This window comes from Malania oleifera, chromosome 1 (genome assembly GCF_029873635.1).
Source record: "Malania oleifera isolate guangnan ecotype guangnan chromosome 1, ASM2987363v1, whole genome shotgun sequence".
Taxonomy (NCBI): Eukaryota; Viridiplantae; Streptophyta; class Magnoliopsida; order Santalales; family Ximeniaceae; genus Malania; species Malania oleifera.
Window position 1 is genome coordinate 28328985 of NC_080417.1, and position 25362 is coordinate 28354346.

The 25362-nt window shown below is 34.9% G+C and overlaps 1 protein-coding gene across 1 annotated transcript in view; it reads right to left on the reverse strand.

Annotated features, from left to right (window-relative positions):
* The window catches only part of LOC131151807 (aminopeptidase P1), a 73022-nt gene that overhangs the window by 17872 nt on the left and 29788 nt on the right, over positions 1-25362 (reverse strand). The window contains exons 6-8 of the mRNA XM_058103230.1: positions 9861-10163; positions 8612-8698; positions 6915-6982 (exon numbers count right to left, since the gene is read on the reverse strand). Coding sequence (XP_057959213.1) covers positions 6915-6982; positions 8612-8698; positions 9861-10163 — 458 coding nt within the window. The remainder of the gene's footprint in view (positions 1-6914; positions 6983-8611; positions 8699-9860; positions 10164-25362) is intronic.

Below are 25362 nucleotides of genomic sequence, written 5' to 3' on the forward strand. Positions count from 1 at the left end.
AACAAGTTCACATGTAGTTTGAGAAATAGAGCGATACTAACTCTTGAGCTAGCCATCACAATTTGTTGACCTGGCCATCACAGTTTGTTTTTTTCTCTTCCAGGAAACCAAGTTACCACCAACAAAAATACAATAACTAGTTGTGGATTGTCTATCAAAAGGTGACCCAACCTAATCTGCATTTGCATAACCCTTGAATATAAAAGTGACTTTGATCCTAATATAAGAGACCTTTCCAAGGTGCACCTTTGAGGTATCTTAGGATGCAAATTACAGCATTTAGTGACTAGTTCTCAAAGAATCAAGAACCATGCTTATAACATTTAATGCGAAAAGTATATCCACGTGAGATAGTTCAACTTTCTAGTAAGTCATTGATATTATCAAGGTCAGCCAATAAATCACCTATATCTACAGCCAACTAAGATCGATGGGTGAATTTTGGATCCTACTAGTCCAATCTCATCCAAAGGGACAAGAACATACTTCCTCTATGATAGAATGGTTCCCATGGAAGACCTGGATACTTCTATCCCCAAGAAGTATTTCAAGAGTCCTAAATCTATGGTCTAAAATTTCGTCTATAGAAATACTTTAGGTGTTGGATACCTTGATCATCATCGGATTTAATCACAATATCAGCCATGCACACAACATGCATAATCCGACAAGATGTGTTATGGTGATAATATATAGTGACCTACCGCTCATTGTTGAAGGCCAAACTTATGTATTATAGTACTGAATCATCCAAACCATACTCTAGGGGACAACTTTAGACCGTACAATGATTTCTTGAGTCGACAGACTAAGTTTGACTCCCCTGAACAAATCTAGGTGGTTGCTCCATATATACCTCCTCCTAAAGATCACCATGTACAAACGCATTCTTCACATCCAATTGATGCATAGGCCAATGACACGTGGTGACTAAGAAGATGGACAAATGAACTAAGGCAAGTTTAGCGACCAGGAAGCATGTGTTCGAATAATCCAAACTATACATCTAAATATATCCCTTAATAAGGTGGGCCTTGGCCACAGTACCATCAAAATTGACCTTCACCCTATACACCCAACAACAACCAACCACATACTTATTAGGGGGAAGAGGAACCAATTCCCAAGTACCATTGTCCTATAATACATGCAACACTTGTACCATTGTAGCCCTTAATCTAGAAGGAGCTAAGGCTTCAAAAACAGAATTAGGGATAGCAAAAAAAGAAGTGTATTAATAAAACAACAATATAAGGGTGATATGAAATATAGCAAACGAAATTAGAGACAAGATGTTGTGTATAGGTGTGTTTACCTTTCCGAATAGCAATAGGAAGATCAACATTTTGGGATGTAGGATCATTAAACGAGGAAACCAAAGGTGTAGCACTGGAAGCTAGAAGAAGCTCTCCTCAAGCCAAGGTTGTGTATAAACCTACAAATTAGGATGATTAAAAAGATGAAGATGTACAGATAACTAGGCAAATATAATACACCAACATCAAGAAAGTTAGGCGGGGGAAACGGACTCATCGAGGTCAGAATCGCCCAGGAACTTAGAATAGTAACAATGGCAGAGAAAGAAAAGACGCAAGGTAGGACTATAACAGCAATATCCCTTTTGAGTGATGAGTACCCTAGAAAGACACATTTTATAGCATATAGCACAAGGATTCTTATCCACCCCAAGGGTTAATTGATGAACAAAGGAGGCACACCCGAATATACAAACGAGGTAAAAAGAATAAAAGAGCATTTAGGAACAGAACAGAGTAAGGAATTTTCACACCAAAACCAAGGATGGCATTTTATTGACAAAAGAGCAATAAGTACAACATCGCTCCAAAACACTTTAGGAACATTCATTTGGTAAAGTACGATACGAGTGATTTCTAGAATATGTCTATTTTTCTTCTTTGCAGCCTTATTTGTTCTAGAGTGTGAGCATAACTTGAATGAAGAACAATACTAGATGTAGTCTGTAGTCAATGGTCATGTAGGTCCTAAGTGATTTGGGTAAGTGCACCTTAGCATTATCACTACGAGGTATACAAACAAGCAAATCAAATTGAGCCTTTATTTCAGAAGAAAAGGCACAAAAGAAATGAAACAACTCAGATCAATCCTTCATTAAATAAAGCCAATTCATCCTTCAATAATCATCAACAAAAGTTACAAAGTATCAAAAACCCAACTATGACACAACTCGACTATGACCCCAAATATCAAAATGAACTAACATGAAGGGGGTTTCAGGCCCGTTTCTTAACTCAGGAAGCAAATGGAACACGATGATGCTTTCCCAATTGACAAGACTCACTAAAAGAGTAGACACTGAACTCAAAGTAGGAACTAATTGTTTTAACTTCTCTAATGATGGATGACCAAGATGATAATGGATTTTGGACTGGTGTAGCAACAGTGTTGCACAGGATAAAAGTAGATAGCGACTCAAAGTGGTAAAGTCCACCAACTTTATGTCCACCAATCATCTTCCTCATTTTCAATTTCTGAATGACAAAAGAATCAAGAAAGAATGTTATGGAACAATTCATGGATTTTGTAATCTTGCTAACTAACATACAATTGAAGGGGAACTTGGGGATATACAAAACAAAAGAAGGAGAAACATTGAAGTGGGATTTACTATCTCTATTCCCTTATCAGTAGTAGTTGACTATCAACGAGGGTAACACAAGGTACACTTTTAGAATACTGGAGGGTGGGGAAAAAAATAAAATAAAAATAATCTGAAAGAGTGGAATTTGTGGTGGTTTACCATGAAGAACCCAACACTACTCAAACTAGTGACCTCTCGCCCATAATGAGTGCACTTGCAAGGGAAAATTCTACCACACATATCCCTTCCACCATGACCACTAGAATCACCTTGAGAACTTCTATGGTTGCTAGGTGAGAAACCAAAATCAACCTATGTAATAAAGCACCCTTCTCGGAGGTAGAAGTTGAACTATAGAAGTAGTGATTGAGGGATGTGTACTGGATGAAGCATGAAGAACACGAGAATAAACATCAACAAATGTTGGTGTCTCTGCACTACCAAGATAATAAACGAGAACATACCAAGAACAAAAGGAGCATTGGGGAAGAAAATAAAGTATTTTACCATCAAAGACAACGGATGGCATTTCGATGATAAGAGAGCACATAGTGAGCACAACAACACTCTAAAATACTTTGGGGGCATTTGTTCAATAAAACAGGGCATGAGTGACTTCAAGTATATGTTTGTTTTTCCTCTCTACAGCACCATTTCATTGTGGAGTGTGAACACAAGATGGCCGATGAATATTATAAGATTTAACCATATATGTAATCAATTGGATACTGAAGTACTCCTTAGCATTATCACTAATAGATATTGTCACGCAATCAAATTGACAAGTAATTTCAACACAAAAGGCATAAAAAATATGAAATAACCAAAAAGGATCTTTTCTTAAATAAATCTAATTCATCCTTGAGCACTCATCTATAAAAAAAAATATATTTGAAACTCAAGTTTGATGCAACACGACTAGGATTCCAAACATCAAAATGAAGTAGTGTGACAAGTTTGGTTGCTTATTTATTGACTGAAGAAGCAAACGGAACATGATGGTGCTTTTCCAAAAGACTAACACTCGGGCATAAAACTCAAATTAGGAATGAACTATTTTAACTTGTCCAATGAAGGATGAGCAATTGAATAATGGACTTGAAGTGGTGAAGCATTGGCAATGTAGGTAGTAGAAGAAAAAAAACGACTTGGGTCCCCCAACCCCATTCCTTTATCAATTATCTTGCTCATCGTCAAATCTTGAATGACAAAAAAATAAGGAAAGAATATTGTCAAAAAAATCATTGATTTTGTAATCTTTCTAACAAACGAAAGACTAAACTTAAGAAATAAAAACAACAGAGAGAGAGAGAGAGAGAGACTCATGGAGTAGGATTCATTTTCCTTATTCCCTTAATTATAGTAGCGGGCCCATTAGCAAAGTTAACATGAGGTAAAAGTTTTGAGAATATTGGAAAGTGGAAAAGAAATTGGTTATACCTACCATATTGTTAGTAGAAACTGAATCAACAACACAAGGACTAATCGGAGAGATACTAGATGTTGTAGGATTACGTATGTATGCAAGACATGCAATAAGAATAGAAACTTGTTGGGATACTTGATACTACAGAACTTAAAATACTCCACTAAAACAAATACATTGATCTCTAATAGTTGAAACATTAATGGTAGAATTTGTGATGACCACATTGGCAACACATGGGTATTTACCATGAGTACCAACATTGCTCAATCGTACAACCCCCTCATCCACAATGAATACACTTGTGTGAGGGGCCTTTACCACATCCATCCCATCCTCCACGATTATTTGAACCACCTTTAGAGCTTATACTACGACCCAGCTAGTAGCCAAAACCACCTTGTGTAACAAATGCAACCTTCTCAAAACTAGAGGTCACAACATCAAAACTAGAATCTAAGGAATGGGTACTGGAGAAGGCATGAAATAAATGAGAGAAATTGTTAGCAAAAGATAGACCCTCCACACTACCAAGTTTGAGACTAGAGTGGTTTGAACTCTGTTCAAACATACTAGATCCGTAAGGATATTCCCTCTGCCTTTGCATCACACAAAAAATCAGTTTTCATGATTTGCAAGATGTTGAGCTCCTTCGCGAAGTACGGAAGTACTTAGTAACACTATTATCTCATTGTAGTTGAAGTACTCTAGGGAACGATCGTCCAATCATGCACGTGGAATATATTACTAGAGTATAGGAGTTCGACAAAGTCCCAAAGTTCCTTGCATACATCCAAATTCATAATTCTTTCCACTTGTTGTCACTAGGTCCGAACTAAAACAATTGCTCAAACTTGCCTAAGCATGTCCAATAGATATTGACAACCTTATAACATTGCATATGAAGGCACTTCCATTCAAGTTCTTGATTGTAATCTATAGCAGGGAAGAAAGAAGGATACTTTTGGGATTTTACGGACTCAATCCCAACACAAATGAGATCAACAACAAAATAGAGAAACTCAGCTACCACTATCAAACAACTTCCAACAACATTAAATGATCATTAAAAAGGAGTCGCCCATGAACAATTAAAAGTTTGGATCGTTGGACTAAAATCCATGACTCAAAACTTGATAACATGGGTTATATAGGGATTTGAATCATGTAGAGACCAAACCAAACCAAAATCAAGGCTACACAAAGCCTCATGTGCTGGTGCTAGAGTCGGAGCTATCAGCCCTCAATCGGAAGATGAGGACGCATTGGGAACGCTCGAGCTATGGGAGTTCACAGCTTTACATATTGGCACTACCTATGGGTGGTTATAGTGTTGGTTTTGCAAAAACTCAAGGAATTAGTATGTTTCTAAACAAACACCATCATGAGGAATATTTTGGCAACCGGGGTGTTTTTGACAGCTATTGTGCTGTTTTCAAGCTTGCACTAGTGCTTACAGTTCTCCTATGATGGAAAGAGACAAAGGGAATTAGGGATTAAGAGCTTGGTTTGGCAATGGCTGCAGCATTTAGGGTTTAGAGCATGGAACCTAGCTTTGATACCATGTTAACAAAGTTTACTAAATTGGAAAACCTTATCACAACAACAGGTCCTCCTCTTTATTTATAATATATGGTACATCACAATAAGCACAATGCTCAACTTACACATACTAACACAAGTAATAATACCAAATAACCACTAATAGGATCTAGCTTACATTTGATTGGCAAAATGCCTATTCCTAGGAATAGAATGAATAATTTTAGATTTTCATAAAAATTATATAGGGATATAATAACTTGACTAAAGTTTGTAATATTCAATCCAGCATGGAATAGGATAGAAAGATATTCTTGTGGTAAAATTGTCTACTGCATGCTATAGGTTAACAAAAATGTTTGCATTGTCATTTGCTTTATGATGACAACACATTTTCCTTTGTAAGCTATTAAATATACATGTTATCACCATTATATTCCAATGAATAGACATTCCACAAACCAAATGAAACCTAAAGGTAGGGAATTGTAATAAGCTATAGAATAGACTCATGAAATTAATAAACCCCACACTAAGGTTGTAGTATTTATTGACCAAATTTTTGCTTAACACACTCCTTGTGTAGAAGCATATTGGGCTTGAAAACGTGGACAAGGCATAGGCTCACTATTTACCGGTTGCTAAAGCTAAATTACAAGAACGGGATCACTTGGATTTGAACCCTATATACGGGATGATGTGTTAATTAGGGTAAACACTTCCATTGATCTCTGAACCAAGAATCCGAACATTTACTCTAATACCACATAAAGTCATCACTCTAAACAAATGGTACAGCAGTACTTAGATGCATCAAGAGCTAATATATATTGTAACAAAATATTTGCGAAAAAAAAAAAAAAGGAAGTTCGATATTCTAAATGATCCCTAAAGTGTCATGAGTCTAAAGTGGGATACAAAATGTTGAACTGTCATTTCATCATTACAAATTTGTTTTTTACATCGTTATTCGTTTGATTCACTTGAATAATAACTCTTAAGGAACATAAAATCTTTTTTAAAATGATTTTAAGTCTTTTAGAGAATCAAATAATCAATATTTTTCCTTTAATATTTTTCAAAACAACAGAATGCTAACTTCCCCCGCATATGTGAATGCATTATCATGTTCATGATTTGAAAGAGTCCATAAATGCGTCAACTTACCAAGGTGAATATGATTAAGACACTGTCTTCTACTTAATTTTTTGTGTAAGATGATCCATGTAGGCACATAACAATATCGATATGCAAGTGAAAATACGTACAACAAGCTGATGCTTTAGACCATGAAGTACCAAAATCAACAAAGAAAGAAAAACTTACAAGTGTTTTTTCTCACCAGTACTCTCTGCCTCTAAAAAGAAACCAGAAGCCCCATATATCTCTTGCACCTACAGATTGAAAACAAATGAACTTTAAAAAGAATGTGTGCATTACAGTAATGCTCACATGACAAGGAATTTCAAATAAAAATTTGTATATGGACCCATGTCACACACATAGGAGAGGGATTGCACCATGGTCTTAAATTTCCACAAAATTGTCAAAATCTTTGCTTTTCATGCTTTCGAAATTATGTGAAGGATATGTGTTACAGCTTTCAGGCTTTCGAAATTATGTGAAAAACTAAACTTAGATATTATACAACATCCATTTGACCTTTTACAGGTAAATTAGCTGTATTTTTATTTTAAATAATTTTTAAGCGATTTATGGATTTCATTATATTAAATGAATATATGATTATTATATTACAGTTATTGTACCATACAGGCTTATACCCCACATGCCTGTCTTTGATGTGTTTTATTTACAATATTTAAGTTCTAGGTCTTGCATTATTATGTCTATTAATGGTTTCTAAAATTCCATATAGAAAATTTTTTTAAAAGAAATCAGTGCTTTACTACTAATTTCCATCCTTTTTTAAATTTGAAATCCAAATTGCCATCAACAACAAAATTTTCATACTTTCAAAGCCTCAAAATTTTAGTCAAGATCTAAATTTTAAGACCTTTGATTGCAGTTAACTTTACCCTCATGCAGAATGTTGGTACTTCTCAGCTGGAACTAACGTCCTTCGACTCTTAATGATGTAGATGGTGTAAGCACCTTCTTTTACAACTTCTATTGTAGTTTCCTTGGCTTCTGCTTTCTGCTAGATTATCCCTCCAGTTGACCAAAAAGAAAAAGGAAAAGTTTGATTTGAAATTCACAGTATTGAAATAAAATTAAAACTTTAACTGGGAATTCAATTGTCATCATCATTCTCTCTGGGGAATTGTGGAATATCTTGTTTGGATTCTTCAGGGAGAATTGGATCTTTCCTTCTTTGGCTGGATTTTGTGCTGCTAGTACCAGAGTTTTCACAAGGTGAAGGAGAGGAAAGCTTTGTGGAGTTGTACGTTTTTTGCCATAATTTGGTGTATTTGGTTAGAAAGAAATGCCAAAATTTTTAAAGGATCTGTTTCGTCGGATAATTTGGGTTGAGACAAAATAATTTTTCTTGCTTTATAAAAAATATAATAATTTTTCTTGAATGTCTGGTGTTCAGCAAATGGCCTCTTCAAGGGTGTTTCAAGCACCAATTTGCAGAGATTAGATTGCTTTGCTACATTATTTTGTTACTTTATAGCTTTAGCTACCTTTTCCTATTTGTTGGTAACATTGAGTTGTTGAAGGATGCCTTAGTCTCCACATTGCATTTATTCTCCTTTCTTTCGTTGTAATTACTCTTTATCTTCTGTAAAGGCTTTGTTATACATTGTTGGTCTATTTCTATCAATAAAAAAATTGTAGGTCCACAATCTAACAGCTTAAGCTTTTAGGTGAAGTAGTAATCATTAAACTCCTGTGATTATCAAAAAGTTATTCAAAAATTGAAATTATTTTAAAACTAGCAATAGATAATCTCAGCAGCCAATCTTTGAAGTATTGCAACGTCTAAGTGTGCAAATGGTACATTCAAACACACTAAAAGAAATATACAAAGTGCCGAGAAAATAGGCCTCACTGTTTACCTTCTTATCAAGCCAGACAAGATATTGCACAACAGCTGCACCATCCCGAATATGTGCTTTTTTTAAGCCATCCAACTCAACTGGGTTCTAGAAATTTGAAACAGTTATCAACAACAAAATATAGCTTTAATGGACTTAACAAAAGATGTACTAGTGCAAATTATTTACATAAACATGCAACTGTGGACAAGATCGAATCAGGTGGGATCTTCTTGGAATTATAGGTTGTTATGCCTATTTACAATATGCTGAGTCTCAAATGACCTAGTCAATTCCTCCCATCCATCAATTATCATGCTTAGTTTGCTTGGTTGACACACATTAATTAATTTCATATGCCGTTTATGCTTGAAGTGAATCTGAATAATGCAATCCAAATCTATTATTTATATCATGCGCTGTTGAGAAGCTCTTATAAGAAATATGCATGACCAAAACTGATTGTTATTATATTGTCGTTGCAAGAACAATCCAGAATAATCTACATCATCAACCCAATCAATTTTCAGAATACAAATGTTAATAGTAATTTTTCTTCAAAGCTGAGCCAAGAAAAAAATAAAAAAAAAAAAATCATGGCCAGCAAAATATGTCAGAACCACCAAAAAAATTATGGAAACAGATGATATTGATCAAGATAAGATTGTGGTTTACAATCATTCAGTTGTAAACAGAGCATGAGATATTAAAAGAAAAACAAATCAATGCAATGATGACCAATAACCAGCACTCGAACGACTGAACAAGATTTTAATTTTTTTTGAACTGACCGAACAAGAAATTTGAATACAGTCATGTTCGATCAAACAGGGCTCTGATCTAGAACCACTACCACCCAGAACACACAACACATTTCAGTTCATGGAATGGGAATGGGACTGCAGTAGGGAATATGCTCTAAAATGCAGTATGCTAAAGGTATATTAGAGATATATTGAAGGAAAATTAGGGTGCTGAGGTGTTTGCCATATAGAAAATATTGGCTTAATACTTTCAGTCCCCAGATTTAGCATTCCAGAGTGACCATTTACCATGTTTTGAAAAGTTCATATGAATTTGTAGTTTGCCGGGGTGTTAGTGTACTAGAACCTTTCACAAAGTTCTAATATAACAAATAAAATTTCAAACAGAGTTATCAGTGATCCATGTTTTGGCTTATTTAAGGTATTACTGTATTAGAGGCATCCCAACACAAAGCCTACCATTCAGTTAATGTGCCATTATTGACAGAGAATAAGTGAATTGATACCTTTAAAGCTTTAGCGAGGGCCAAAGGTGACTGCTGTAAGAGAACCTTATCTGAATTCAGTTTGGAATACAAAGCATAGCAGCATGAACTAGGGTCAATCCAGATGAGGTCATAATTATCTTCTCCTACTTTATTTGTACCATTTCCCATTTTGTCAGTTTCACCACTTTTTCGAATTTCAGTTTGAGTTACATTAGCAGCTGCAGAAGGATTGAGCTGACCAGATGCAAGCAAGATAACATCAGAGCACACAGCATCATAGTCCCTAACTTCAACTCCATTCCCCTTCATATAAGAGCTTACCTACAGACAGTAAACAATTGTTGGTAAATTTAAAAATAAACCTTTTAATGCCGTGATAACCCTCCTGATCCATAGCAGATAGGAAAAAAAATGGAGAAAATAAAATGGTTCTTCCATATAATATCTGTTAAAAGAATTTTATTTGCATTACCACATCATTCCATGACAAATAACATTATATTTATAAATCAAAAACAACAAGAAATGAATATCACACTTGCATCCACTGTCATCAACATCCTCTTAACAGTTAACACCATAATCACCGTCTTTCTCTTTTTCAACGAACAACAATCAACGCCTTCCCTCTGAGGGGAGGAAAACAAATAAAACAAAAAAGGGAAGTCATCACTCATCAGAAGCATCAATACATTCTATAGAAATTATTTCACCTGCAGATAGCAAATAATCATTGGTAAATTTAAAGATAAACCTATCAATGTCATGCAAGTTCTCCTGATACATACCAAATAGAATAAAATGGGCAAAATAAATAGTTCTTCCATATAATAGATATTAAAAGCATTCTATTTGCATCACCATGACATTCCATTACACATTACATTATATTAGCTATCAAAAACAACTAAAGATGAATATCACATTTTTTTGGGTTCCAATACTGAGATCTTGCAGCGCATACCAATGAGGCCCTATCAATTAGTGTTACACAGAGAGAAATCAAATAGAGACACAAACTTGGGATTGAAGATTGGTATAAGATCTTTCCTATTATATAGGGAAGGGTTGTTGCACAAAATGTGTACTTCTAAGTAGCTGCCCAAAAGATCCTGTCTATATATACGAAGAAATCATGTAATGAAGGGGATTCTTATTTATACAAATGGTACTTCAAACTTGGAATGAGCATGAAATAATTAATGATACTTCTTTATCTTTTGAGTTGTTTTGCCAAAGCAATTGCTCAAGATCTTTGGTCTCTACCCGACCCCGATGAAAAAAATGAAATCCCTTCTTCTGGACTCATTGAGAATGACTTTGATCTAGATCATTGCCTATTAGAAGTAGAAGGGCTTCAGTAGAATCCTCGCGGGCAGAAAAAAATTATAGTCAATTTGATAATGATCGAGTGACATTGCTTCTTTGGCCTGAACTAAGGAATCCCATATATATGGTGCAAAATGGATCTCTTTCCATCATAGATCAAAGATCTCTCTATGAAAAATACAAATTGGAGTTTGAAGGAGGAGTCACTGACCCACAATAGATATAGAATTTATTCAATCACATGGTTTGGCTCCTAGAATATGGCGCCCTTATGGCTTTCTATTTGATTGTATCGAAAGGCCCAATGAATTGGGATTTCCCTATTAAGCCAGGTCATTTCAGGGCAAGCAGATTGTTTATGATTAAGAGGATGAGCTTCAAGAGAACTATTTGGAGTTCTTACAGAGTGGAGCCATGCAATACCAAACATGAAATAGATCTTCCAAAGAACAATGCTTATTTAAAAAAAGCCAATTCATTTGAGACCCTAAAGATCCACCCTAAGATAAGCCCTTTGTCTCTGCGTTTTTGCATCGAGAATTCTTCGCAAATGAAGAAATGTCAAAGGCACCTCTTGCGGCAAAGAGTGCTACACCCTTGATCGTGATTGCTTTTTTTTTTTTTTTTTTATAGAAAAAGAAGATAATTTATTAAAACTAGAAAATGGAGTACATAATATGGGGGACAGGGAGCCCTCACGCTATAGAAAAACTATAAACAAGAAGGAAAGTATCAATATGTGAACAACATAGTACAATTCAAAAAATAAAAATAAAAATAAAAAATTACAAAAGCATCGCCTTCCAGTCTCTAAGAGGTCAGACAACATAAGACCCCTAAAGAAACCCAATGAGTGCACCCACAAAGAGGCGAGGAAAGTAGGATACTCCAAATTCAGGAGGTCAAAGAGTTTTATAAAACATTTGTGGTGGAAAAAAAATGTGAATCAAAGATCCTACTAAATTGAATTGCGTCCATGGATCTAAGAAATAGAGAGAATTCTTGTCTCTCTCAATTGCAAAATCCAGGATTTGAATTGGTATCCTTTCATTGATTCCTCCTAAACTGCATTGATTTATCCTAAAGATTTCATTTCAATTGGAGTTCGGTTATTCACCATGTACGAGGATCCTCGCTAAGCATCCATTGTTGAATGGTTAAAGCACCCAACTCATAATTGGCAAATTCGTAGGTTCAATTCCCATTGGATGCACGCCAATTGGACTCTCCAATCCAAGAAGTCTACTAGAATTGGCTATGTATTATTGGAATCTCATCATCCATACATAAGACTCCAAAGTGCTGACTGAAGTTGAATTACTGAGGCTCTCGACCAAGGGCGCGACCAGGGAACCAAGAAGACGCAACCAGGTCGGGTGAACATCAGATTGACTGAAGAATTTCCCAAGAGTCTCGACTAGGGCGCGACCAGGAGGAAGTCATGGTGCCAACATGTCGAGAGTTATCGAGCCCAGCAAATTTGCTTCGTGAGATTTCTGCCAAAACTTTCCTATTTTGAAATCAATCTGTTGTAAACCCTTTTGGGTATAAAATCAAACTTCGAACATGTTGATTAGGATTCCCCTTTGCCCCTTTGGTTAGTGACAGACCTAGAGTGTCGTTGGGTGCCATTTAGAATATGTTTACTGCTTTCTTTCAATTTCATGTCTGGTTCGTGTTCGGATTCTTCGAAGGCCTATGACAACCTTCAGGTTCCGAGTGCTGCCACGTAAATTAGATTGGTTCCGATTTGGTTCTTTGAGGGCCGATGACAACCCTAGAGCTTGGATTCGATCCGTAGAGTAGTTGGTTCTCAATTGTAATCCCGACTGCTAGTGACAGGCCTTCCAACTTCAATTGATGCAATTTTCAATACTTGTCAATTTACAATGCTTTGATTTCAATTCTGCAATTTAAATACCATGTCTTTAATTTCCATGCTCATTTAGTTCTCTAATTGTGATGAAACCCTAGGGGATAGGAAAGCATAGCTAGGGATTCAGTCACTTATACGTAATAGGGTACGGTTTCTATAGAGGATTCCATGTTCGCTGGATAGGGTATACCCTGATACCCGATCGTGCTCCAAACGATTGGTGCACCTTCACTACCCTATGCCACTTGAGCGGTTCAATTGACCGTTGAACCTAGTACAGATAGCTGACCGGACATAGTTATTGCAAATGACAGCCTAAGCCGAATTCACAACTAGAGACTTGTTTTCTAAAAGTAATTTCATTGCTTGTGTAATTTAGAAAACAACCCAAAATCCCATCTTTTTTCCCTTTTGCTCAAAGCGTAGTAAACTATATTAAAACTGGTAAACAACTACACTGAGTCCCTATAGATCAACACTCGACTCACTCGTTGTTCTACTAAACTTGTGATTAGTTAAATTATAAATATTATTTTTGGTTATAAATATTATTGTTCATAACATATGAACAATAAAAAACAGCTTTCTTATTGTAACTTGAACTTATAGGGAAAAAAATTTATGGATGAAATCAAATAAGCAATATTTATAGAAAAAAGTATTTAGTTATTAAGGAAAAATTAATATACTTCTAATGACAAATGTAGACCAAGTAGGACACAAATAAAACATTGGGTAGAATTCTTCTATGGTGTCAAGGTAATAGCTATGAATAGCCATCAACTCTGAGAAAAGGGCAAAAAAATGGGACGTATTATGGAACATACAATGCATTACAGATGCATGATCATTATGCTTTAACTAGGTTATTCTATTTCACCTTTTAGAAATAAAAGAACTTAAATCAAAATACTTAATAGCATGGTGATATATTTAAACCAAGCTTCTACTTTGAGCACATGCAATGGAGCCATATATAGTCAAACGAAATCCAATCCACGAAATAATTTGATCCATGGACAGCACCGTCGTGGTAAAAGTCATAATGCCAGTGCATCACTACCATAGGGCATAGAGGGGGAGGTCATAAACGTCTATACCATAAAATTGATTTTCAACGGAATGAAAAAAAAAAAAACATATAGGGTAGAATCATAACTATAGAATATGACCCTAGTCAAAATGCATACATTTGTCTTATACACTATGGGGATGGTGAAAAGAGATATATTTTACATTCCAAAGGGGCTATAATTGGAGGTTTCATTGTTTCAATTATAGAAGTTCCTATAAAAAAAAGAAAATGCCCAACCTTCGAGTACAGTTTGAACTATTGATTTATGCAATTGGATGCAACCAATTAGAATTACGTAGAAACCTAAAAATCGATCACTAATCCAAGTTGAGCACCTCTACACAATATACCTCAACAGAAAAATAAAGGATAACGATAGTAAGTCATAGAGTTCAGCACTTCCTCATAAAGTTATAGACTCTAGAGATCTAGTAATATGGAGATGACAGCAAAATTATTTCAAGCACCAATAGAACCTAAAGCGCCCTTGTTTCAAAGAGATGAGGATGGGTTATTCACATTTCATTTGATGGTCAAAGGCGAATTGAAAGCTATGGAATGGGAATTCTAAAGATGCCCCACCCTGAGGGTAGGGGTAGGGGGGGACCAGGGGTGAGGGAAGGAATAGAGATGTAAGGTATATAAACTTTCGACTTATGATTGTAACAAATTATAATCAAATGACTTTGGGTTGTTGATTACGCGTCAAAACTGCGTAATTCCCTGCTACGCAGCCATGCACCATCATCAGCAGCAAGAGCTCCACAAGCAGAAGCAGCAGCAGCAGAGACTTGAAGACCCGAGAAGCAACTCCACAGCTGCTGGTTTTGCTGCTGCTATTCCAGCAGCTTTCATGGCTGCCTATCTCTCTCTCCCTCTATTTTATTTTAGTTTTTATTTGTTTTGTTGTTCCTATTTCTTCCATTCTCCTTCAATGTTTAGTTGTTTTTTTTTTTATTCCAAGTAAAGTTTAAGTCAAATTGTTATTGTTTAGGGAATTTAAATTCTTTGTTTTATTGAGTATTATGTTTCCATTAAAGTTATTTTTTTTGTTGGTTTTGTTTTTTATGTTTTGAGTATGTTAAGTTTGATTTCTTGAATAAAATACAAGAAGGAAAAAAAAAATTGTCTTTATTTTAGAAAGTAATTTAGTTGCCTTCCTTTCGTAAAATTTGATTTTTGATTGAAGTTCGGTTTAATTTAGGTTCGGTTTTTATTGGAGTTTATGTTTTTATTTATCGTATTCTATTATCAGTTAAAACATTAATAGTTTATTTTAGTTCGAGTTTTTAATTCGTGTTAAAGGTCCGGTTTTTATTGCGCGTGTGTGTTTGGTTTAGCTTCTATTGTATGTTTTTAATTCCATGTTCTAGGTTACCATCCTTAATTAATGCGTGCTTTGATGTTTCCTTGAGTAGGTTAGGGTTTCCCGTTTTTGTTCTTTAGTTCAATACATGTTAGTTTAGGATTTCAATTTACGTGTTATTTAATTCGTTAAAAGTGAAATTGAACAAACTTGAGACCCTGAATCTGAACCAAGTTCAGTGCATTTTTGTTTTCGATTGGATAAACGTAAAATTAGAGATTAAAACACATTCCTTGAGAAGACGATCTAGCCCTTGGGCTTAATATTACACGACGTAACTCCTATACTTGGAATAGCTTTCGAGCTGCTCATTTTTTGAGTGAGTCAGTTGTTTGCCAATGCCATTAATTGACAATTACACAATTAAAATAATTTTGAATTCATCTTAAACTCAGCAACCAAATATGAATAAAAAATGGACAAACCGTTGATTCAAGAACAATTCCCAACCATTAAGATTTGGTCTTGGTCTAAAGGAATAAGATTTGTTTCTTTTACTTGGTCAATAACTGCAAATCCCAACAATTGAATTGATTAGTTGGGGGGAATCACGGCTTAATTTTGATTGAAAACTGATTCATATATCCAAAATGATTTAAAAATATACAGTTTTGAATGTACTACTTTTTGGGATAAAGAACAAGATCAGTCCAATAACTGTACCTGTACCAATCCTAAGTCATACATTTATTTTTTCTGATATGCTCTTAATTGAATTAAATCCTAATGGGTGCGGATTGATGTAGGTACAATTATTGGACCAACCTCGTTCTTTTATCCGAAGTAGTACTATAGTTCAAAACTCTATATTTTGAAACTATTTTGGATATATGAACCAACTTCTAGAAATATAAGTCACCATTCTAGGATCCCATTTCCTAGCACCATGACCAAAATAAACTCTTACTTCCATCATCACTTCTAAATGATTGTTCCAATATATCCTTGTCATTTCTCCCCACACTTCCTCTTACAAATAAACAAAGAGAGAGAGAGAGAGAGAGAGAGAGAGAGAGAGAGAGAGAGAGAGAGAGAGAGAGAGAAGATACATGAAATAAATAATTGTTCCAATTGAAACTTCTACCGTAGATTGGCTGTTGGAATGCACTCCAAAACATTAATTCCTTTCTATTTGTTATTATCTTTATAACTATTACCAACTCAAATGACCAGTCCAAATACAAATAGCCAAATCCAAATAGTTAAAAAGATGAATCTACTCTTAAGAATCATTAAATCTTATAATTTCTTGTTCTAGCATATTATGGACATTTTTTAAAATATAAGAATTAGATAGTCCTCTGTGGAACCTCTAAGAGGTCCAATTGGTTAGGACCTGAGTAGACTGAAACAAGGTTGCTAGAAGCGGATCCTACGTATGATCGTTGGGGAAGCCTGTAGGATTTGATTGTGGATAAAAAGATTGTACTTGCAATGTAATAAATTAAAATATTATGTATTTGGCAATTTATGACAACTCTCAATAAAATAAGCTTAGAAGTTTGTTAAGATTAAGAAATTAAAACAAATTACAGGAATGTAGCTAGCTTGCTAGCTAGAACCTAGAAGATTTTTCCTTCAACGATTTTGACCCCAAAAAAATCTGAGTGGTCTGAATTGCAAAGTGCTCCACAAAGGGCAAACTGTTGCTCACTTGTTTAATTATTAAAAAAAAAAGTGAAAAAGGAAAAATAAAATGTTAATCTCAATTCGAACTGCAGTAAATTTCTCAGCTTCTGTGTCTTTGTGATCAGACCATGAGAAGAAAAAGAAGGAAAGAGAAGAAGAGGAAGAAAAGAAGGAAAAGAAAAGCTTTTCCCTGATGGAATAAAAACTTCTTGTTAATCAAAACGAAAAGAAGAAGAAAAAGAAAGTTGTCTGCTATCTGCTTTGGGGAAAAAAAAAATACGTCTTTGGCTTATCGATGATAAGAGAAAAGAAGAGGAAGAAGTTAAAAAAAAAATTACAAAGATAATGTATAACTGCTTCAAACCTGCAACTTTAAGCTCCCAGCCATACTCCCCGCAAATTTTTTCTATTACAAAAGCAAAGTGTTTGAGCCAATAAAAACATAAATTGGACCTTTTTCTTTAAAATCCTAAACAGATAAAATCCATTTTCTGTTGCACAAGTACGATTAGGATAACCTAAGTAGGATCACAACCCTAGAATCCTATCAGGACCCTAGTGGGATCCGACCTGATTTTGATTCTACATACGATCCAAATTGATTAGGCAAGTCAGGACTGTAAGACCATATGTCCCATATCGGGATTTTGATAACCATGGACTGAAAAAAGACATACAACCTTGGCAAGAACAGCATTCTGCAGAACATATGACTCATCACATCATGATAACCAAAATCCCATAAAAAAATTAAGCCCAAAGCACTCATATTGTGGGCTTTTACAACTAGAACATCGAAATCCAATGAAACAAGATTCTAATTTCATTGTGATTTTAAATACATATGAAAAATCATGAACAGCTAAGATTCAATATAAGCAGGAAGCTCATAAAATGACTTGAGGACAAGGTCTTAGATTTTGATTACGAGCAAAAATTCAAAGCTCCAACAGAAATTTCAAGGGAAATTTTCAATTTTGATGTCAATTTCAATTTCGATATGAAAAAATTATGGAAATTAGAAGTAAAGCATGGAATTCTATTATGAAACTTTAGAAATGGTTAATAAACATAATATTGTAAGTTTTAGAATTGATAGATTATAAACTAAATACATATATGTTGTGTATGAGGTGCAATCAATTGTAATATAATATGTGCATTAAACATATTCATAATATACTACATGCATTAACCATATTCGTTAAATTTAATAATATATGTATCAAACATACTCGTTTAATATAAATGAATTCATGAAAATATCATTTATTATACAAATAAAGATAATTTAGAATGAATGGTTAAATAAAATGTTGTTGTAAGTTTAATTTTTCATATAATTTCAAAAGCCTTTGAATATTTTGCTTCGATAAAAAAAAATAAAAAATAAATTAAAAAAGATAAATTAAGAGAGAAATTTCACTTTGCATCTAAATCTACATTTGAATTCCAAGGAAATTTCCTTCCATAGTTCAAATTTCGGAAAGTTTTCGTTAAAATTTCGAAATTTCAATAAATTTCAGATGATTCATGGAAATTTCAATGAAAATTATGTAAGACAAGAATTGATTGACATTTCAATTTTGAGTGATGGAAAATGGAAATTTCGACAGTTTCGTGGAAATTTAAGACCATGCTTGAGGATATTGGATTCCAGCTCCAAACAGAGACTTGTAAAGGCTGCTGCCCACACCTAACCTATTGAAGGTGATATAAGCCTAACTGCCCAAGTAATGTCACATTAGCATAATTATCAATACAACCAGGAATAGGACAAGAGAAGTTGTCGAAGAGAAAGAAAAAGCAAGAAATTGAGTATGCCAGCAAAGATTTAGACTCCCAAACAAGCCGCACTCCTAAATACAAATTCCTAATGACAAAAACACCCCCCATACAAATAAAGAAAATACAACCCTATACTAGAAAAACTAACACTTAAACACTCCCCCCTGAAGTTTTCAGCAACCAACCCCAGCATGGTACAAGCTTGGCAGAGGAAGCAGGCCCAAACATGGCCTTAATGAACAAATCTCCTAGACACCACAAACAGAGCAGCAACAATATTTTTCATCACAGCATTTCTTATAAAAATGGCAGTTAACTTCAATGTGCTTGGTCCTTACATACAGTACAGACAGTAGCTGGATTATCACAAAACATATCCATAAACTTTGTCAGCCAAAAATCCATATCAGACATAAGAGATTTCAACCATAAAAATTCATGACACCATGGTCATAGCTCTGTATTCTACTTTGACACTTGTAATTATAGTTTGTTACTATGCCAAGTAACAAGATTACCACCCACAAACATACACTGCTCGACAACAGACCATCGATCTTCTGCTGAACTAGCCAATCAATATCACAGTACCCCACAATGTCCAATCTTGTATTACACCTATTGAAATATGCAAATGTTGTGAATGTTGTGTTTGTGCTAAGAACATGCTGCAATATTGATATATTAAGTGATCTTGGCATTTTAGTGATTAATACACATACTTCATGTCATTTTGATGATTCCAAAACTTGTGTAATGACCTTGTTAGAAAATCATTTTCAATATATGAGACCCTAAATATTCTTCAAACAAGTTGTAACAGGCCTGGCATATCAGTAGACACATGATAGGCCAACAATTCAAACCATGTGCATGAGTAGACTCAACAGATTGTGAATAGACTCATGGATGAGCAGAATAGAAACTGATATTCTGCCCAAATATCTTTCTCGCAGATTTTCATGGATATTTTTGCATAGTCATGTTACACTTAAAGTTCTGCAATATTATTAAGCATAGGTCAATGTTTTCTATAATTTTGTTACACGAAAAATTAAACATTTAATTGTTTAAAGTTAAAAATGGTACCCATTTGGGAACAGCAACAATATATGCTCCAAACATGTATTCTTTTTTAAATTCAAATACATGGTTTTTATTTGCTAAATTCGGATGCATATATTCATTGCCTTATTTTTAGATTGAATGTTTGAGTTCCCTAAATATATGGAATATTTTGTACTTTTTTTTTTTTTTTTTTTTTTTTTTGGAGAATGTTGTGTATTGAAGGAAAAGGAAAACTTCAAGACAAGAAAGAGTTGTTGGAGCCTCTTGAGTGAAACAGCCAACCCTATCCATCCTTCATTATTTAAACTTTGCGTGCAGCATTCAAAAAACATAGCACCAAAAGGAAACCAAAGAAGGAGAAAGTAAAATTCAGAATACAAGAAAAGAGAGCAACATATTCATCCTAGAGGAGGAACATAACTTTGCTTCTTGATCTTAAGTAGAATACACAAGTTTGTGCTCATAAGGCAACTCATCTTTGCTGATAACACAAATCATTAATTCGTAAATTGACTTGTGCTAATGTTGATATACTATTGGACCACAAACTGACATGTTAAACTTCTTATATCTTATACACCTATACGGATCTGATCTCACATCTACTTTGTACGACAAGAATTCTATTTAAGTTTGTGAGAGTTGTGTCACTTTTTCACTTGCTGTATTCTTGGATCAAGCATTTATGTCTATTGGCTTTGAAGCCTAGTTATATTGAGAGTCCATGAGCTGAAAACACACACAATATCTGATATTGAGATAGTGGAATACCCAAGTGAACTTCCTTACAAGTGGATGTAGGTCACGTGGGGCCAAACACTTTAAACCTTGGTGTTTGTTTAGGATTGCTTATTTGTTGTGTTCAGTTGCTTCCATCCCAAACTTTAAAATAAATAAATAAATGAAGTTTTTCAAGCACAATTTTAATCACTCCCCTGATTCCCCCCCCCCCCCCCCCCCTCCTCAACCCCCCAGTTGCCATGCACTATATAGGCTAACAATTGGTGTCAGAACAAGTGTTTGAAGTACCAGACATACCCTAGATTGGATGTTGAATGGCATCCATGGTGAGCAAAGGAATTGTCAAAGGACAATCAAAAAGTTCAACACTACTACCTATGGCACAAACCACACCCAATGAAAATCTAGAAAGAGAAGTCATGCATAAACCTATGGGGAAAAAATTATAGCAGAAGAAGATATTTCATTAGTGAAGGAAAAGTGTACAAAAAGGAGCATAAGAAATCCTCCTAAGAAAAGATAACAAAAAAGACAAAAATAGAATCAAATCAGTCACAGTGCAACTCTAGAAAACACACCCTTTTAGGCAACCTGCTACAACAAAGCCATGTACTAAATCTTTTTATCCCAAAGCAAAGGCAAAGGCAAAGTCATCTTCTTCCTTGTAAGGATACAAGCATTTAAAAAAAAAAAATATGTCCCGGGCCACAAGGCTCCCAGCTTTGCAAGGGTAGGGGGAGGATTGTCATAGTGTGTGCAGCTTTAACCCTGCTTTTTTATGTAGAGAGGATGTTTCCTTAGACTTGAACCCGTGCGCAACCAATCACAAAGGAGCAACCTTACCATTGATCCAATGCCCACCCTCAAAGGATACAAGAATTCATTCCACAAATATCCCATGAAACAATAATAAAAAAATATAAATGAGTAAAAAATAAAAATAAATAAAACACCACACCTCCACCAAACCAAATCCAAACCATCACTACTTCTACCAAAACTTATAAAAGAAATAGTCAACAAATCCTCCACCGATTTTGGGCAAACCCAATTCTACCCAAAAATGCCAAACAAACTGTTCCAAACCCTCCATGAGAAGAACAATGTAAGGAACGATTAGAAAAAAATTATGAGCTATCAAAACAAAGGTGCACGCATCTGAACATAAAGCCCCGTAAGGCCTCAAGAGTGGCCTCATGCTCTTGATAGTTGGTGTTACCTCTCTTAAGACAACCGACCAAATAAAATCCAAAATCATAAAAGGAACTTTGGCCTTCCAAATACTATGATGAAGCGAAAAGGGCATGTTTTCACAAAACAAAATCTCAAAGAAAGATCTATAAGAAAATTCCCATACGAATATAGAACCTAGGCCTTCCAAATACTACGATGAAGTGAAAAGAGAACATTTTCACAAATCAAACACTTAAAGAAAGATATACAAGAAATTCCCCATATGAATATAGGACCTAGAGCATTCATCCCATAACAAGAACAAAAATCCTCCAACAAACACAACATAGTGAGAGTTAAGATTGCAAATGCAAAGGCTATGCATTTAATGTATTGTTCACTTGATCCCAATGAATTTAAAGGAGTGTCAATTTGTGAATGTGCGAAAGAGATATGGGATAAATTAGCGCATGAAGGTACTAAATACTAATCAAGAGAAGGAATCTAAAATAAACCTACTTATGCATGAATATGAGATGTTTTTGTAAATGAAAGATTCTTAGATGTATTCTAGATATACATGGATCATAACCTCAATTATCATGTTGGGTAATTGTTATACTAATGTGAACGTCATTAGAAACATTCTTAGGTCAATGCCATCCAAATGGGGAGCGAAAAAGGATAATGGCTAACAAACTAGGACTTAAAGCTACGAGATCACATTGAACTAGAATGTCAAGGAGACTTCAAGGGGCAAAAATAGAAGTGACTTGTCAAGTGAAGGAGTCTCAGATGGAGATGATGGAAGTGAGATGCACATATTTGCTCATACAGCAAAATTTCTAAATAAAAATGGATTCATGAAGAAGAATTTAGAAGGAAGAAAAAAAAGGAAAAAAAAAAATGAATGATGATTCAAAGCAGAAAGATGGAACAGCTTGGCTATGAATGCAATAAGTCGAGACACTATATATATGATTGCCCATTATACAAAAAGAAGAAACCAAAGGGCAAAAAGAATGCCATGGTAGCAGTATGAAGCAACAGGAAAATAGCAGTTTAGAACATGAGTTAAAAAAAAGTTCATCTCATGATGCAACTTGCAGCAAACCCTGAGGCCTGAGATAAAGATATTTCCTACCCGTGTACTTTTTGTAAGTTAGAAGAAGCATTTGAAGAACTTAGTATAAGAAGACTAAGAATAAGAATGATGATGCACAGCTCATTGGAGACAGAAATTCGTAAAGAATTATATCGTTGAAGGTCTACCCAATTTCAAGATTAAATAAGGATATTTTTTATGATGTGTTTTTAAAAAGAAAACAAACTAGATCCGGTTTCAAATATAAAAATATTGGATCTACTCCTATACATCTTGAGTTTTTGGATAATGCAAACCAACTATTGGTGGCAATAAATATATTCTTGTCGAAGATTATTCTCACTCTACTTGGACTATGCTTATGAGATCTAAAGATGACATTTTTTTTTTTTTTTTGACTTTATGAGCTTTTGTATAAATATGCAAAATAAATTGATTGCAATACTAGTAATAAGTGATCATGATAAAGAATTTGAAAATAAGGAGCTCTCCAGTTTTTGTAATATGAAATCGGACATCATTTTTATGCCTATTACAACTCAACAAAATGGTCTTATATAACGTAAAAACATGACACTGACTGAAATGGCACCTTGTTAGACCATTGCTAAATAAATCCCTATAAACTTCTGCATGACAGAAAATTTTAATAACTTATTTCATATATTTGGTTGCAAATTTTTTTATATTAAATTAGAAAGAGATGAAAAATAAGTTTGATTTAAAATGGATCAAGGTATTTTTCTTGGTTATTCTTTGCACAGCAAGGGTTATAGAGTTTTTTTTTAAAATTAAGGAAAACTAAGACATTATAAAAGAAACTAAAAGGTGATAAGAGTACGGGGTTCATCAAAATGGGTGGATTCTCTACTCTTGAGGAAGTTGCATTGTTTCTCATGCAAGTCCCAGGAAGTTTGTGTCCCAGATTGCTTGTCTTTTCCTTTTCCCTCCCCTCACCCATTTCAAAGTGGACAATGGCAACAACATTTGGTTTTGGGAGGACACCTAGGTGTGTGAGGGTTCACCAGTGTTGGTGGAACCTCTGTTTGTTTAGCTTTCTACCCTTCACAATGCACCTATTAGCAGTTTTTTATTCTTTTCCCTGGGGGGGGGGGGGTGGTGGGGTGGTGGGTGGGAGTGGGTGGTGTTGTTCTTGAGATTTCCATTTTCTAGGAATCACAATGAAAGAAAGGTCGATAAGCTTACCACCTTATTTAATGCTGGACCAATATGGGAGATGTTAGGGTTTGGAAGTAATTCTTCAGTTCTATTTTCTACTAAATATTTCTTCCATCACCTCCTCAAATCTCCCTCCCCAATTTCTTCCCTTGGTCCCACGTCATTTGGAAGGATAAGGTTCCTCACGATTCAGATTTTCATCTGGGTGACTCAATAGAACTAAAAGGCCCTACAAGGCTCTCAGCCCTGATAAGTTCCAGATGTCCAAAGAAACAATTGCACACCTCTTCCTTCATTGCAAGGTGGCAATCCATCTTTGGAGTTCTCTATTTTCTTGTTGGTGAAGCTTAGGATCCTACACCATGGGCAATGGGGGTGAATTTTTTCTTGTCAGAGATTGGGGTTTCGGAAAGAACAGGAAGGACTATGCTTAGCAACTATTATTTCATTTCTTGGCCTCTCTCTAGGCCATTCCTTCAGGTTTTTTTGGGGTTTTTCGCTGCCCAATCTTGTTGGTTATTGGGACACAGCATTAATGTAATTTACCGTAATTCTCCAGTTTTTTATGGTTGCTCTTTGGAGGTTGTTCTCCCTTTATTGTACTTATTTTACTCTATTAATGTATTTTTCTTATCCAAAAAAAAAAACTAAAATACACACTATGGAGAACGAGACGTCCTCCAGTAAATGGCTAAAAACTACAAAAGTGCTGCTCAGCAGTCCATCTGGAGGTGACAACCGACAACAAAATTCTTTGAAAAATTTCCAAAGAGTGAGCCTAAAAAGGAGCAGCAAAAAAAAAATGTGTGTACGTGTTTACCATATCCCATAATAAGAGCAAAGATGCACAGTTGAAGTTTCATGCATGAAAAACAATATTGCACATGTAAATGTGTCCCTTGAACAAAAGAACTCTTCCTCTTCTTGTAGAATTCTTAATAAAAGAACATTAATTATAGAAAAAGGAAGTGTATTTGGATGACCTTGCATGTGTACATGTGACTCTTGAACAAAATAAAAATGATATCTCATTCACAAGAGGCAAAGAGCCGCAGTGATGCAGGGACAGCATCCAGGTTCTGCAGCCATGGGAGAATTTAGAAGAAAAGAAGGGGAAGGGAGGAGAGAGGAGAAACCAAGGGGAAACTCACATTCAATTCCAATTCAAATTCATCAACAACCCCTTAAAAC